This window comes from Squalius cephalus (assembly GCF_949319135.1).
Source record: "Squalius cephalus genome assembly, chromosome: 16".
Taxonomy (NCBI): domain Eukaryota; kingdom Metazoa; phylum Chordata; class Actinopteri; order Cypriniformes; family Leuciscidae; genus Squalius; species Squalius cephalus.
Window position 1 is genome coordinate 36,372,003 of NC_137137.1, and position 17,746 is coordinate 36,389,748.

Sequence of the window (17,746 nt, forward strand, 5' to 3'; positions counted from 1 at the left end):
GGGCGCGAAGACACCGTCGCGAACTCATGATCGTGCGGAGCGGATTTCCCCTCGGGGAGAATCCCTTGGTTCTGAGCCACCACTGAAGCGGTCTCATGTGCAATAGGCCAAAAGGAATAACGTTGGACGCTGCTGCCATGAGACCTAACAGTCTCTGAAACTGTTTCACAGTGAGTAGCTGGCCTAGCTTGATCTGATTTGCTGCAGTGAGAATCGAAGCAATACGAGCAGGGTAAAGTTGTGCCTGCATCGTCGTCGAATCCCACACCACACCGAGAAAAGTGGATCTCTGTACTGGAGAAAGCACGCTCTTCTTGGCGTTGAGCCTCAACCCCAATTTCTTGATGTGAGCGAGAACGACATCTCGATGCCGAACCGCCTGAGACTGCGATTGAGCTAAAATCAACCAATCGTAGATGTAATTCAGAATGTGGATGCCCTGAAAAAGGAAAGGAGCTAGAGCCGCATTGATACATTTCGTAAACGTTCGGGGTGAGAGTGCTAGGCCGAACGGAAGAACCCGATACTGGTACGCTTCGCCCCCGAAAGCGAACCTCAGGAACTTCCGATGTTGAGGAAGAATAGACACATGGAAGTAGGCGTCCTTTAGATCTATTGTGACAAACCAGTCCTCGGACCTGATTTGTGACACGATCTGTTTGAGAGTAAGCATCTTGTTTCCCTACAGTGCGATTTAAGAGACGCAGATCTAAAATCAGACGCAACCCCCCGTCTTTCTTAGGAACAATGAAACACTCGTCGGGCCCTTCTACGCCCTGTTTTGGCAGGGTTAGTAGAACAGACTCCTGAGGGCACCGGGAGAGACAGGGCACCCTTAAGGGAGGTGAACACAAGTCTCTCTCAGTGGGGACCACCCTCAGAGCCCTGACACCGTGAGCATCAGGACTTCTTAGACGCGGCCTTTTTGGCGACAATGACTGTCCTCAGATCAGCCCTGCCCCGCTCAGGCCGCGCCCGAAAGCGTCCCGTCTCGTCCCTCCAGTTTCTCTGCGGGGGGGCACGAGACACGACGCTTTGTTTTTGCTGCGCTCTCTGCGATGTACTCGGCGGCTGGGACTGTCCTCGCTCAGCAGTCCCAGAGACTGTTACTTTTAGCGGGATAAATTTATGAAATGCGGCTGCCTGCTTTTTTTCTTCCTGAAACCTCTCAGTGACAGAGTGTAGAGCATCACCGAAGAGGCCCGCAGGGGAAACAGGAGCATTTAAAAGAAGGGACTTATCTTTTTCTTTCATTGATGTCTGACTTAACCATAAATGCCTCTCCGTGGCCACCAGGGCTGCCATAGACCGGCCGATAGATTTCGCGGTCTCCTTGGTGGCCCGGAGAGTGAGATCAGCTGTCTGCCTGAGCTCATTAATAGTCTCAACAGAAATCTCTCCCCCTTCACTAGCTTCCGTAAGCAGGTCGGCCTGATATGCCTGCATGGTAGCCATAGTATGCAGGCATGCGGCCGCCTGTCCCGCCGCCGAATAAGTCTTTCCCACCAGCGCTGATGTATTTTTTAAAGGTCTGGTGGGAAGAGCCGTTGCTTTAAGCGACGATGCCGATGCGGGAGAGAGATAGCTCGCGAGCGTCTCCTCCGCCTTCGGCATCGTCACATAACCAAATGCTTTAGCTCCCATGATGTTACCATAAGCATTAGACTGATTAGTATAAATACGACTGGACACTGGTCTAGCCCAGGTCTTCGACACCTCAGTGTGAAGATCTGAGAAAAATGGTAAGCACCGGCGAGAAGGCAGAGAACGTGATGGCAGAAATCTTTCATCAAGTTTACTTTTTGGTTTAGACTCCTGCCTATCAGCTGGCCACTCAATGCTGAGCTTCTCAACAGCACGAGATAAAACATCGATTAACTAATTTTCCTCATTTACATTTGTGTGTTGGTGTAATGATTCAACAGTGTCTTCAGTTGCAAGACTTTCAACATCAGAACTGGATAGCCGAAGTTCTTGAACATCGTGTGCCTCAACCGGGACGGAAGTAACCGCAGAGCGTGCTTCCAGAACCGGGAAAGAGGCACTAGATATCACCGGAGAAGGCTGAGATAGGGCGGGGCCTGTCTCAAACCCCGCGGTGATATCCATCTGTGAACCCCAAGACAAGCGCCGCCGCTCTGCCTCGACAGAAGCGGGACCGACCCTCGGGGAGCGCGCAGCGAACCGCCCTCCTCGAAGAGCGATCGCCGCAAGTGCAGCGTTCTTAAGGGAAGACGCTCGCAATGCTCACAATCAGCCCCCTCGAGAGCTGACTGGGCATGCAGCATCCCCAAACAAGCAACACATAGTTGGTGTGAATCCCCGCCTGTGATGTATCGAGTACAGGGGGGAACACACTTCCTATATTGCTGCTCGCTCGCCATGCTCGTGGTTTTTTTATATAATATATGGGATATATATATATATAGTGATAAACTCCTGCCTAGTAACAACTAGAGACAGACAAACACGATCGACAGATTTCACACACACAGAGAGCTGCTGAAGTAACAAGAGCTTGTAACCATCTCGCTATCCACTCCTAGTGAGACAGGCTACAAGATAATTTTGAGGGAGGGACTCACAGACCAAACTGGTTTTAAGAATATAACGAGTGTAAACAGCTGTTGTAAAGTTTTCTTGTTCGAAGCAGAGACCAGTGAGACAGTTGGGATCGCGTTCAATAGAAGTTGTTCTTTATTGAGAACTCCACTGTACGCGGCTGTAGAAACTTCCAACATGATCTAACTCTAATACAGTATGCATTGTAGTTATATACATTCCAAGGGGGAGGGATTACATAGAGGTGGAGACTCTGAACAAAGCATGCAAATGAAGTAGGAACACACCCTACTCTGAGTCCAATTGAATCAGCATAACTATTCACATGCTGATACTGGCCAGGAACTCCAATTCCAAGAGCCATCCCAGAGCCATTAAAGACAAAAGGTGAAAGTCAATCAACCTAACGATTCAACGTCTGGGCTCCGAAAGGTGAGAATCAAGTGATCTGACTCATTTGAAACACAATAGAGAAAACAGGTCTGGCAGGAATGGAGACTCTTGCTGGAGACTCAATAATCACCTGAAATCAGTCTACTCAATTTTATCAGTTTAGATACTATTGCAGTGGAAAAACTAAATTAAACATTTAATAAAAATGTAATCCAACACTTCCCCCTTTGAGAGTTCTAATAACTCTCACAAAAATACAAATTTATACACTTAAAAGTTAATTCTTGTAACTTGTGTAAGTTACAGGCACGTATAACTTATTCTGTGTTGTGTCCTTGATTTACATGAGTGTCATAGTTCTTCTCAAAACCATAACTGTTGACACCTGCGACGCAGGGTGTAAAATGTCATATAAACTACATGATTACACAGAAAACCATGTAGCATAAGAGTGGAAGTCTTGAAAGTCCATGGCGCCTGAATAGCTGTGAAGTCTGTTTCCCGTAGAGTCCATTTGTCACGTAGAGTCGCCCTGATGACTCGTCCCTCATGAGGTTTGTTCATGGAAATCTGAGGTGATGTTTTATACCAGGATGCCGCTTGTAAAGACATCATGGCATACACACATACCTGTACACAATAAAACAAAGAAACGGCAGACCTGCAGTATTCATGCATGGACTTCACTCTTCCATAAGTTGCACATGTTCTGTGTTGATTTTCTGTAATTGCATGTTGACACAGAAATGAACATGCGATTAGGGTCCGTGAATTCTCTGCGTTGTGTATTTTTCATTTTCTCTTGTGATAGTTCGTTCAGCAGTGGGTCTGGTTGTCTTCTTGAGGTTGGGGCTTCATACGCAGATGAGACGGTCGTTGCATATGGATCTCGAAAAAGCCATCAAGTTTTATCTGCACACTGTAAGACAGAAAACAGAAAAACAGAGAGCAGTATTTCTTCAAAACACTACGGTTGTAGCAGTTTAAACACTATGATTCTAGCGTTTTTAGAGTCTACTGTTGTCGTTTCATTCTTTCCCTATTTCTTAATTGATTTGACATGGACCAGTGAGGTAAGGATGGACTAAATGGGGAAAGGCCTGTATGCTTTTCCCCCAAACGCTCTGCTCCCAGGAGTTCTGGAAAGGGTTCGCCGGGACGGAGTCAGCCTACTCCTGATAGCCCGTTCTGGCCGGCCCGAGTATGGTTCTCGGACCTTGTGTCCCTCCTCGACGGCTCTTCCCTGGAGATTCCGATCAGGAGGGACCTACTCTCTCAGGCGAGTGGGTCGATCCTTCACCCCCGCCCAGAGCTATGGAGACTATGGGCTTGGCCTCTGAGGGGGCTCAGCTCATAGAATCCGGTCTCTCGACTGAGGTCGTTGAGACCATTCTCCAATCCAGAGCTCCCGCTACGAGGAAGTTATATGCCGCGAGGTGGAAACTTTTCACCTCTTGGTGTGGAGAGCGCCAATAGGACCCAGTTAACTGCCCGGTTGGTACAGTGCTGGAGTTCCTGCAGGCCCGTCTCTCCACGGGGTTATCCCACTCCACACTGAAGGTGTAAGTGGCGGCCCTGGCTGCTTACCACGCCCCTTTGAGTGGAGTTTCTCTTGGGAGACACCCACTTATATCTCGCTTCCTTCATGGCACTTTGAGGCTGAGGCCAGCAGTACGCACGAGGGTGCCATCTTGGGACTTGGCCATCGTCCTAGAGGGTATCTCCCTAGCTCCTTTCGAGCCCCTCGAAGAGGTTTCCAAGAAGTTCCTTACTCTCAAGACTATTTTCCTGCTTGCTATTTCGTCTCTCAAAAGAATTGGAGACATTCAAGCACTCTCGGTTGCTCCCTTGTGCCTGGAGTTCTCACCTGGCATGGCTAAGGCCTTCCTCTATCCTAGACCGGGTTATGTTCCAAAGGTTCCAACCACTGTGGTTAGACCTGTCATACTGCAGGCTTTTTGTCCTCCTCCGTTTCTGACGTCGGACCAGGAGAAACTTAATTTGCTCTGCCTGGTTGGGGCTTTAGATGCTTATGTCCACAGAGCTGCCCTGTGGAGGAAGTCTGAACAGCTGTCCGTTTGTTTTGGGTCGCCCAACAAGGGGTGCCCGGCATCTAAGCAAAGGATGAGCAAGTGGGTGGTCGAGGCCATCTCACTTGCTTACGAGTCGGCCGGTCAGCCTTCACCTTTGGCTGTACGGGCTCACTCCACCCGGAGTATGGCTGCTTCTAAAGCTCTCCTTTCAGGAGTTTCTCTTCAGGATGTTTGTGATGCGGCAGGCTGGTCCTCACCGCACACATTCGTCAGATTTTATTGTCTCGATTTTAGCTCCACTCCTGGGGCGCAAGTTCTTTCGTCAGCCTGTGCGCCTTGATTACACACGACGAAGACTTGCTCGCATGGGGACGTGGGTATTGCGTTCCCACTGCGATTACACGCAGCGGTAGTCCCTGAAGGGGAACGTCCCGGGTTACGTATGTAACCCTAGTTCCCCGAAGGGACGGACGCTGCGTGTCCTGCCATGCTCCCGGCATCCCCTTGGATCGCTTGCTTCAGTAACATCATAAGCTGTTTCGCTTGTGTTTTCAGGGGTGCTTTATAGTTTCCTGGTCGGTGACGTCACCCGCCTACTACGTTCCGTCTCGCCATTGACTGATTTCATTCATGCTTCAGACGCACTACGCTGGAGGCGTTCCCACTGCGATTACACGCAGCGTCCCTCCCTTCGGGGAACTAGGGTTACATACGTAACCCGGGACGTTCACTCTAAACAATGGACCATGAAAATGTGTGAGTATAGCACACACTGTGCAGAGCTGATTTAAAGAACCAGCCAATGACAGAGGAATCACCCGATCAAAAATGTTAAATTCCTTAATTCGTCGAATGGCCCGTTTAGTGTGGACTCTCAAACGAGCTATGTTTTGTGTGCGTGCAAGTTCCTCATTGTTGAACTGCCCACTTGGGCCAAGAAAGGGTGGGATAACTAGTGTGGCATGAATTTCATCCAGTAGGTCTTTAATTAAAAACCCTTTGTCCACCTTCACTGCATCGCCCTCTCGAAGAAGATCTAGAATGCCAGATGACTTGGTTATCTCTTTATCAGAAATGCATCCTGTGTAAAGACTGCTTACAAAAGTCATTTAACTTCAAATGCTGCGAAAAACTAGTTTGGAAACACTTTTTGTAGAGAAAAAGGGTTTTAAAGCAAATAAATATGGTGTCACATGACTGAAGCTGTGTTTGTTGATCCTGTTAAAGCAGCGTTAAAAAAGTTCATAATATTCATATATTTAAATTGTATATTAAATTATTTTATCACTGCTGGTAAGAATAATACATGTTACCTCTCAAACATCATTCTTCCTTATTTTTGTAATTTTGTCTGTTTTTTATAATCTAAAAAAAAATTAAACAGAAAAATAGCTTATAAGAGCTGCACCCGTTTCTGAATATTGCTGGATCAAGTATTGATCTAAATAGTATTTATAACGAAGTACAAAAAATCATGACACTTTTTTTTATACAATTTAATAATATATAATAACATGTTGTTTGAAACGGATGAGGAAAACAGCGCCTTGCAAATCTCTGCCGCTCGTCAAAACTACAAATGTGTGTCTGTCAAACGAAGGAAGACTGAAGGAGTTTCCAATAAAGGCAGAAAGAAAGGTAAAATAAACCTGTTACGTCTGTAAAGTATTGTTTCCATGACTTAAACCCTAATTATCATGCCAAACATTTAATCTTTCACTCTGAGCATTAAATCACATAATCACATATTATTTATTTATTTAAAACACAAGATTATCAGCAAGAACCTTTTACATCCATTTATTCCAATGAACAAATGATCATTTCTCCTCTATAACTGAAATAATTATTCATTTAGTCTCATGTTGAACAAACACTGAGAATGTGCAGAATTTACTGCTTCAGTGATTTGATGTAATACAAGAAAAAAATATGATATACAATCATATATAATTATGATGCAAAAAAGTTTAGAAATTAATAAACACACATTGACTGAAATAATCGGGTAAATGTCAATTATCCTGAAAACATGAATGCTAAAACGGTCTCTAATCGTCTAATTGTGTGAAGTGGAATATAAATGAAAACTTCTTGTTTATTGATCTGAGTGTTGCTGTAGTGCTGGATATCAGTCATGTGATCATCACGGCCCAATCACAGCCACCGTACTGATATTCAGATCAACAGCACTCTTACTCATGTGATATGGATTAAATATTGGAAACATGATGAAAGCAGGAAGATCCAGATCTACAGGAGTGACGTTTACTGACTATTGACCGGTAAGATCCTCAGAGAGCCAGAACACCACAAGAATGGAAAGACTGTGTGAGTGAAGGTGGTTGTGAATGTGTGTAGATGTGTGTTAGTTACAGGATCAGAGAACGACACCGTTCCTCCGTCACAGTCCAGATTCACTCTCACACGATCAAGATCCTGTTTAACATGAAAACTAGAACATAAAAGCGCTCCGCCCTCCTCATACCACACACACCAGACATCAGTGTCGAAGAAATCACCTCCGTTCCTCTGGTTTGATGCTGTAGTTACTCCAAGAGTCCAGCCTGAACTCTCTTTAACCTCCACATCCCAGCAGTGTGTTCCTGAGTTAAAACCCTCTGAACCCAGAACACAGGGATAACAGTCAAATCTCTCTGGATTATCAGGAAGAGTTTGATAGTTCTCGCTGTCTCTCACACTGGTCAGATCATCAGACAGGACGAGATGTGGACTCACAGTGTTTGGATCCAGAATCACAGGAGCTGATGAGACACAATCAACAGAAGCTTTTATTCTGATCTTCATATAATGATCAAGAGTGAACCCAACACAGATGATTATGAATTATGACACTCGTCCTGTTGATCAAACACATGTTCCTCTGATCACTGTCAGTGCTGTTATTAGTTTCACACTCGTTTTTATCATCAGCGTTTAACGGCATCAACTACAAACATTAAATATGAGATTCAGACATTTGTGTCCATCAAGAGAAACTGATAGTTTGGAAAAGTGAAATAACAATAAATCAATGAGATCTGTTGAGATTTCTGCTGTAGATGAAGAACTGTAAGTGTGTGTCTGATCTTCAGCATCTGATCATCTTCATTTTATTGGCTCTTATAGTCTGTGTTGTGTTTTAAATTAGTGTATTATGACTGTCTGTTGTGTTTGACTTATTATGTTGACTTGATAAATTATTATTATTATTATTATTAGTGACGGCAAAGCATCATTTCTTACAAACATTGATCACCATTAACACTTCCTAGCCACGCCCTAGCAACCATTGTCGAGCACCCTAGCAACCCAAATCCAAAGAGGGATATCTTGTAATCTGAATGTAATAGAGGAGTTGCGGTTGGTTTATATCATTCATACTGGCAAGCAGCCTTTGAAGTAACATCATTGGCAGCTGCCAAGCCACTCCCTAGCAACTAAACAGAGTACTCTAGCAACTGTTCAGCAAGACCTATATCTCTGCACCAGAACATCGTAGAGACATGGTGGTTGGCTCCTTTGACTAATGCTAGCAAACAGGACTTCCATCATGCTACACATGCTAGCAGAATAGCTACATGCTAACAGCGATTAGCTAAGTGTTAAAACTTGTCAACAATGCTAACTAAAATGCAGTAGCAGCATGCTAATCATGTTAGCACAATACTAACAACATGTTAATAATGCTAGCATCATGTTACTAATACTGGCCTGCCTGCCTGTCTATATATTCTATATATATGTCTGTCTAAATATTCTATATATATGTCTATCTGTCTGTCTGCCTGCCTGCCTGTCTGTCTGTCTGTCTGTCTGTCTGTCTGTCTGTCTATCTATCTATCTATCTATCTATCTATCTATCTGTCTGTCTGTCTGTCTGTCTGTCTGTCTATCTGCCCGCCCGCCTATCTATCTATCTATCTATCTATCTATCTATCTATCTATCTATCTGTCTATCTGTCTGTCTGCCTGCCTGCCTGTCTGTCTGTCTGTCTGTCTGTCTGTCTATCTATCTATCTATCTATCTATCTATCTGTCTGTCTGTCTGTCTGTCCGTCTGTCTGTCTGTCTGTCTGTCTATCTGCCCGCCCGCCTATCTATCTATCTATCTATCTATCTATCTATCTATATGTCTATCTTAGTGATGTAGTACTCGAGTCCGGTTTCTGCTTTCTCGGACTCGTCTCGGACTTGTTCCTTCAAAGACTCGGTCTTGACTCGGTCTCGACCCTTCAAAGACTCGGTCTTGACTCGGTCTCGGACCACAGTGGGAGGATAAGGACTCGTAATTTCAGGCCGAGTCCTTGAGATTTTTTTTTCCAAAACATTTTTTTATATTCATATAAATAAAAAAAACACACAACACATAACAACAATAATAATAAAATGCAATGTTGACGGGCATTATTTGAAATGACATCCCATGGTGCAATGCAAAGATACTGCCGTCAGAGCCGTTTATTTATCTATATAGGGGGTCACACACCGGACGCGCAGCGCCGCGTCATGTCTAGGACAACTCGAGGTATCGCACACCGGACGTGGACCTTCTCAGTTTATGGCCAGCAATATTGTTATGTTTAAGGACATTATGAAATTAAGATAATGCCTGTACTATTTTATTGTACAGTAGGCCTACAATTAAATACAATCGTTGCTAAGTCTGCAGTCTGAATTCACTTTACCTCAGAGCGTCAGTTAACTGAATGAATTGAGAATATCACCTGAAAATCCGATACCATCAGCAATTTTCATTCAAGCAGCTGATTTCTGTGAATCAATGTAAAACTAAATGTATATTGCAGCACAGGGTGAAGTCAGTATATACATTAAGATTTGAGACAAATAAATGTACATTTAATATAAAACTATGTAAATGGCTCTCTGTGGCGTGGCAGGATTTTGAACAAGGTCCTGAGCCGTTGCTGGGCGCTGCGGACACTCGATCGCCCCCCCCCCCCCCAGTGACTGGTCCTAGTATAGGTCATAAGCCATGCCCCCCGTGTTATTCAACGGGACGTGAGACCAACTAAACAATTAAATTACACTTCAAATATCTTTTTTCCAAAGGTAGTTTCTTTCATTTGCTGTCGTTTTTATCACGCTGATGTAAGTTCAAGTGTCTGTTTCAAAAATAAGTTGTTTTTTAGTTAGTTACGTGATGCGGTGGTGTAACGTCATGATTGACAGCTGTGACTGACAGGTTCTCGAGCGAAGTAGTCACTGAAGCACCAACGGACATTTTTTTCGGGATCTTCGGAGGACTGAGGAGATTGTATTTACTTTATTTTAACAAGCCTCTTGTCGTACTACAATCAATTTTTTAAAAGTGTGCAGAATTGACTCTCCCTGAGTGCATTCTGCGAGAGTGAGGGCGGAGCGTTGATTTTGATCAACGGACTTGGTCTCGACTCGGTCTCGACCCTTCAAAGACTCTGTCTTGACTCGGACTCGGCATAGGTGGTCTCATCCCCATCATCCCTAGTCTATCTATCTATCTATCTATCTGTCTGTCTGTATCTGTCTATATTTCTATCTATCTATCTATCTATCTATGTCTATCTATATATTTCTATCTATCTATCTATCTATCTATCTATCTGTATATCTATCCATTTGTCTGTCTGTCTGTCTATCTATCTATCTATCTATCTATCTATCTATCTATCTATATATATATATATATATATATATATATATATATATATATGTCTATCTATCTATCTATCTATCTATCTCTGTCATGCAGAACCTCTAACTCTCCACCCATCCATCATGTCCAGCTCAGATCTCCTGCTGTCAGACTCACTGTTTTGGACGATGTCCTGCATCTTCTTCCAGACTCTGAACGGCAGGTTGCCCAAGTATCGTGGCACATGAATCAAAGCTCCAGAAGCCATCTGTGGATCCGGCTGTGAGCTCTGGACTCTGGAAGAACATTCAGGAGTCAGAACTGCAGTGGCTTTGGATCAGAACCAGAGAGACCAGAGACAGGAGCAGATCACTCACCTTTCCATTGAGACTGGAAACTCCTGCAGAACAAACACACCATTAATCATCAAGAACTCAATCAATCATCAATCAATCAACCAATGATCTGAAATCAGACCTTCAGAAAGCAGACGTCATTGGCTTCCATCATCTCCTCCATGTCTTTGATTGTGTGTGAAAGAGCTGAGATGTGTGTGTTCATCTCCTCCAGCTTCTCCTTCATCCTCTGCTTCTTCTGCTCCTCTTCCTCCCTCAGTGCAGTGACTGTAGCTTCTTCTTCATCTCTGAGAAACTGATGAAGCTTCTCAAACTGCTGTTTAATCTGACGCTCTGTGTGCTCAGCTTGAGACTGAAATCACATCACATTCACTTCAATCATCTCAATCGACACACATCATTAATATCCAAGATAAACTCGGATACCCGACATAAAACGGGTCCAGAAGCAGATTGCTGCTAGTCATTTACAGAAATAATAAACTGGAATACATTATATCAGATCATAACTGTATATAGTGATCCAACAGCTGTAATGAAAATGACTCTCGTCTCTGTTTCCTCACCTTGATGTGTTGAACTGTTTTCTCAAACTCTGCTTTCATTTTTTCATTGCATTTCATTTTCTGTTGTAAGGACATCAGTGTTGTATTGAGCTCCTCCTAGAATTGAACAAAAATACATAAAACACCAGATTACAGTGAAGAGAAGACAATACAGTGATATGATCATATAATGCAGTGAAAAAGTATTTGCCTCCATCTCAGACTAAATTGATTCAGAAATTAAAACCTACCATAAAAAAGGCAACCTGAGTAAACACAAAGTACAGTTTGTAAATGACAATATTATTTAGTGAAACAAAAAAGTTCTCCAATACCAACTGGGCCGGTGTGAAAATGTATTTGCCCCCGTAGTTACTAATTCCTCAGATCTATGAAACTGCATTTATAATGTGTTCAGCTGGACTAAACACAACCAGTCCTGATCACTGCAGCTGTTCAATCAGATCAACACTGAATACTGAAGCCTGATTGGTTCACGTCTGTGCATCTCTACAGACAAATGGCTTTTCAGCCCGCCAAATCAGACGGGGCCGACTGCATATTTAAGTCGCGCTGAAAACTGTTTTCATCAGAATTGTTCTCCTTCAAACATGAAGATCATCTCCTCGCTGTCTCCAAAGAGAAGAAGATAGGAGCCTTTCTGCTCATCACTGAAACAAGCCTCAACTAGCGGATTAACGGCTCTTCGACAGCTAAAGCTGACTCGCTGCTTCTCCTCTGGGCTATCCGGCAACTCTTCAAGAGACAATCTCACTAAGAAAAGAGCAAATTTGAGCAACATTTGTTACGAAATGCCGTGCCACGAGTGTTGCTCCTGCAGGGCTCCCTGCTTCCCTCATCTGGAGCGAGTGCCATGGTTTCATTTGGCGGCTCAGAGGAGGACTTTGATGACACTATGTCTCTGAAGCGGAGGACTGAGCAAACTCTGTTATAAGTCATGGTGCGCTCCCTACACATCACACGTCCACTATTCCTCTTCGTCTGCCCTCAACTTGTTTGGCGGTGTGGAGGAAAAAGGGTACACCAAGCTTCCCCCATTGGGAGAGACCATCCGCACATCTCTGCCTAAAGCTGCCCATCCCTCTAAGCCGCGCATAACTAGATCCTTCAAGTCTAACAGGCCAACCTTCTCTGCACGATGGATAAAACTGGTCTTGACCCGACGGCCTTCAAAGAGCTGTGCAGCGTGACCGACCTCGCCCTGCGTGCCACTAAGTCTACGGCCCAAGCGATTGGTCGTGCCGTGTTCCAAAAACATTCCTCTTTTTCGCTAAGCGCTTTTACAGCCATTTCTTCCTCATTCCAGTGAAGGATGGCGGCCTCAGGATCATCCTCGATTTGAGATGTCTGAACCGCACTCTGGCCGTTCAAAATGCTAATGCTAACTTTGAAACAAATCCTCTCACAGATCTGATTGTTTTATATCAGTGGATCTGAAGGACACATACTTTCATATCCAGATAGTCTCTCATCACAGTTCTTGAGATTCATGTTTGAAGGAGTGGCTTACCAAAATAATACAGTCCTACTATTCTGACTGTCTCTTGCTCTGCACACTTTTATGATATTCGTGGATGCGGCCCTCTCCCCCTGAGACAGATGGGAGTTCGCCTCCTGAATTACCTCAATGATTGACTGCTTTTAGCCCAATCGAAGGAGGAACTCTGCGCACACAGATCTTTGCTCATCAGGACCAAGGTTACGTTAGTAACCGGAACGATCTGTGTTTGTGACTCGTTATTACATGTGAATCAAGAAACATTTGTCTTACCTTATATGATGAAACCACTTCACTGATGGGTCTGAATTTATGATTGTCATGTTGTTTTGAATCTCTGCACACGATACACACAGGCTGTTTGTCCTCCAGACAGAAGAGTTTGAGTTTCTCACTGTGTAAACTGCAGATCTCCTCAGACCCTGATGAACGCCTCTCATTTCTCTCCTTCAGGAACGACTCACACAAGTTTTTTAACGCAAGATTAAATGGAGGATTAGATCTTGAGGATCTTCTCCTGCAAACAGGACACTCCTGAGATTTCTTGGTTCTCCAGAACTGTTGAAGACACTCTTTACAGAAACTGTGACTACAGGATAAAAGAACAGGAGCCTTGTAGATTTCACAGCACACAGGACAAATATAATCATCTTCAGCTGCTGAAGCCATTTTCCCTGTTTGAGCTCCAGCAATCTAAACTTTACTTTCACTTTCTGATCGACGGTTTCAAAAATAAATCACCATGAGAATCACAAAGATCAGAAACAAACTTGTTCAGAAAGAAACTTCTCAAATTCTTCTGTAAAGTTTTTCCCTTCGTACTCCACTGATCGCTGATTCTTTATTGCTTTCGTCTCGAGACAAAGTCAGTATGGCAGAAAAGAGAAAAAAAAAAACAAGTCAGTCTCTTCCTGGTTAGTGTTGTAAGAGGGTGGAGCTTCTGATCAAGTTGGTGTGTTGAAACAGGTCAAAGAACAACATCAGGATTTCTTTAGGTAAAATGAACAAAATCTAAGCCTATTCAAAATTAACTTGCATTGAAACGTTAAGATATAACGCTAAATCCTTGGATTAAACACAAATACTCAAATATTAAAAATAAAAGATCTCAAAACCCTTATACATGTTTTATTTATTGCTCTTCTTTATTCGTCACAGAGTTTCTCCAGGGTCTGTCATGCTCCCTCTCTCTTAAAATGATTTCTTCTCATGCTGAAGTTTCAGTGATAAACACTCCTCTGTTTATGATGCTGATTGTCAGTGTTTGGAGAAACAAACAGATCAACAGATTAAAAGTCCTGAATAAACAGGAGAAACAGAGATGAGACAACAGTTTGTCTCTCATGGATCACTCATCAGCACCTTTAACACTTATTTAGTATTTCTTGTTAATTATGAAAAATATACTCACTTTATTAGCATAAAAACATTTCTAAAGATAATACCAGAAAACACTTCATACACGCTATACATAGATGAAGACGGGCAGAGACTGAGACAGAACTCAGGGTATATAAGCATGGATGAAACAAAGGAAATTAATGAGATAATTGAAACAGAATAACTAATCAATCAACCAGGGAAAGTAGGTCATGGAGTAGAATAATACAAAGAACCATGGAAAACGTAGTCAAAACAAGACATACATCTTACAAACTAACTCTGGATACTGGATACAGTGTGAAATAATGCCAAATAGCCCATGGTATATAGTCAAGTTGTAACGATCAGCCAATTAAGCTGAGTTACAAAAGCTAAAATGGGGTCAGATTTACTGTGTGAGGAATTGGGTGTTTAAAGAATGAGACAAAAACTGAGGTTAAAGTGGATAAGAACAGTGTATTTACAATCTTCACAGGAGACTTTGAAACAACACAATAAAACCAGGAAAACTCAGGCTGTTAAAAGCATAGAGTCCATCGCACCATACCCTAAAACAGTCCAGGAGAATCCTTGGGTGTTGAAGCGTCCCAGTGTTCTTGTCCACCAGTGTATATACAGTCCAAAAGAAGTGATAATCCAAAAGCATAAAGTTGTGTCTAGAAAGGTGAGTCTCCAAGATCGAAACAACACACACCAGAAAAGTGATTGGTATCTGTTGTAGAGATCTGCAACTGAAGCCCGTACCCGGCCCGTACCCAAAATCATTTAACCCGACCCGACCATTAAGGTTATATTTTAAGCCCGAACTTGAGGTCCGTTTCTCATAGAAAATTATAATTTTTTTTTTCTTTTGCAATATGCTGTATAATAATTTTTTTTTTCATAAAGTATATTATATAATTGTATAGTTTATGTATAGTATTTTTTTATACAGTCAATGTCTAATTGGGCAGGCAGTGTTCATGATGCCAGAGTTCTCCACAATTCAGAGATCTTTGACCTGCCAGAGAGAGGTGCTCTTTTTCCACAGGTAAAAACATGATCATTATATCTTTTAAGATATGAAAACCGATCATCTATTTCTAAACATTAGAATTTCTGTTCCCTTTCGTGGTCACTCCAAGTTACGTCGGATGACGACGAATGGGGTTTCACATAGAAAGCCTATCACCTTCGAGTATATAAAACGAGCCAATGGCAATGAAATGCCATGGGTCTGCGGAATTTGCATAGCGTATCTCCGCCCGCCGCAGGGGGTATATAAGGAAGTACGCCGGCAACATGCAGATATGTTTTCGCTTCGGAGCCGAGAGCTATTCTTCACTCCAAAAGCCAATTCTGAGTTATTCTTCTCATCTTCATCTTCGAGACGAGCGAACTCTCCGGTGTTGGTGTGACGGCGATTCCCAGCGAGTACACATTACCCTGCTGATCTGCTCAGTGATCTGACAGATAGTGTGTTTTCTCCCTGGTCGCTTCAACATCCGCGGAGTTTTTCCTCTCACAAAAAGAGCATTGCATGCGGCACGTCTTTTTAAAGATGCCTCGCCCGTGCACTTCTGGTTGCGGTCGCAATGTATCTAATTCTGATGGGCACAATCGCTGCTTTGTGTGTTTGGGCATTGATCACGCTAAAGCAGCGCTTGTGGATGACTCATGTTCTCACTGTGAGAACATGACCATCTCCGCTCTGAGGTCGAGACTCAATGAGCTCACTCGAGTGAGAGTCCCCCCACCCACACCCCGATCTACTGTGTCCCCGAGAGGCAGTACTTCGGCTGGTGGCCGGGGTGACCTGAGGGTTACGGTGTGGAACAAACCGCCGACTTGTCCACGGTCCACAGCCCCCTCTCCAGCGCTGGTACCCGCGAGTGTCCAGACTGAGATTGCTGGTCCCTCCACGGAGGCCCCGCGAATCTCATTTGGCGCTCCAGAAGAGGATGCAATGTCGATTGCTGCATCACAAGGTGGGCATGAGTCCTCGGGAAGTGAGGATTCGGCTGTGCTGCCACCTTCGGGTGTGCCAGCATTGCCCGATTCTGATCCCGAGATGACGGCCATGCTTTCCCGGGCAGCCGCGACCATTGGGCTCGAGTGGTCCCCGCCACCCGACTCAGTGCGTTCGCGGCTAGACGATTGGTTTTTGGGTGCGGCCGCTGACCCCCGTCGGCGTCCAACCCCAATACCTTTCTTCCCGGATGTGCATGAGGAGGTCACGCGGTCCTGGAAGACACCATTGTCTTCCCGTGATCGTTCATCGACCTTCTCCGCCTTTCCTCCCCTCGATAAGGCTGATGCTTGTGGGTACACTGGGGTTCCCCCGGTGGAGCATTGTGTCGCGATGCAGCTGTGTCCGGGAAGCGCTTCATCGCGTGGCGACCCTAAGCACCCATCCAAAGCCTGTAGATTTTCGTCTACCCTGGTGGCGAAGTCTTACAGAGCGGCGGGACAGGCAGCTGCCTCTTTGCATGCCATGGCCATCTTGCAGGTCTACCAGGCCCAGATGCTCAGGGACATGCACGAGGGTAGGACTGACCCAGGGCTCTTAGATGAGCTGTGTGCCGCCACCGACCTTGCTCTCCGAGCGACGAAGGTGGCCGCACACTCCCTGGGTCAGGTGATGTCCACAGCTGTGGTCCAGGAGAGACATCTCTGGCTGAACCTGGCTGATATGCGGGAGGCCGAGCGGACTCGTCTGCTCGACACCCCCATATCCCAGGCCGGCCTCTTCGGCGGTGCGGTCGAGGACTTCGCCCAACAGTTCTCGTCCGCTCAGAAGCAGACTGAGGCGATCAAGCACATTCTGCCCCGACGGCCCGCTGCTGCCTCCACCCAGCCATCGGCACAGAATCCTCAGCCTGCTCCTTCCCCCGGTGGAGGGCCGGGGGAGAATCTTTTGTTCTCCACTCCCCGTTGCTCGTCCAACGACGAGCAGCACCTTAATGTGGTTAAAGAAAGAACTGATTCCCCCAATCCTGAGCCCACAGAGTTCTCGGACCATAGTGCGCGCCGCCCACGGGTCCCGCCACTATCGTCCCCCTCTGTCGCCAGACCCCTGCCAGAGCATGCCCCCGTGGGACGCTGGTCCTCCCCTGGCCTCCTCTGGCAGGACGCGGTTAATGACCGTGCCCCCGCACAGGGCCGCTATGCCACCCTCGCCTGGGCCGGTCATTCCGCCTCGCTGCCCCACCGACGGTACGTCTGTGGTTCGTATGACCCTGCTGGCGCAGTTTCTGGAGGCCTGGCTAGAGCTTCCCAGACTGTCCCGCTGGGTCGCGAGAACCATCAGGCTCGGCTACGCGATTCAGTTCGCGCGGTCT

General features: G+C 45.1%; 1 protein-coding gene across 1 annotated transcript; it reads right to left on the reverse strand.

Moving 5' to 3' along the window:
- Window positions 1-6,472: 6,472 nt before the first annotated feature.
- LOC307173312 (E3 ubiquitin-protein ligase TRIM35-like) lies at window positions 6,473-13,963 on the reverse strand. The gene is made up of 6 exons (XM_079896338.1): window positions 13,317-13,963; window positions 11,546-11,641; window positions 11,101-11,331; window positions 11,001-11,023; window positions 10,801-10,919; window positions 6,473-7,753 (listed from the first exon to the last, which is right to left on the reverse strand). The coding sequence occupies exons 1-6, from the start codon at window positions 13,710-13,712 to the stop codon at window positions 7,257-7,259; spliced, it is 1,362 nt and encodes a 453-aa protein (XP_079752464.1). The 5' UTR covers window positions 13,713-13,963; the 3' UTR covers window positions 6,473-7,256.
- Between the last annotated feature and the right edge of the window lie 3,783 nt (window positions 13,964-17,746).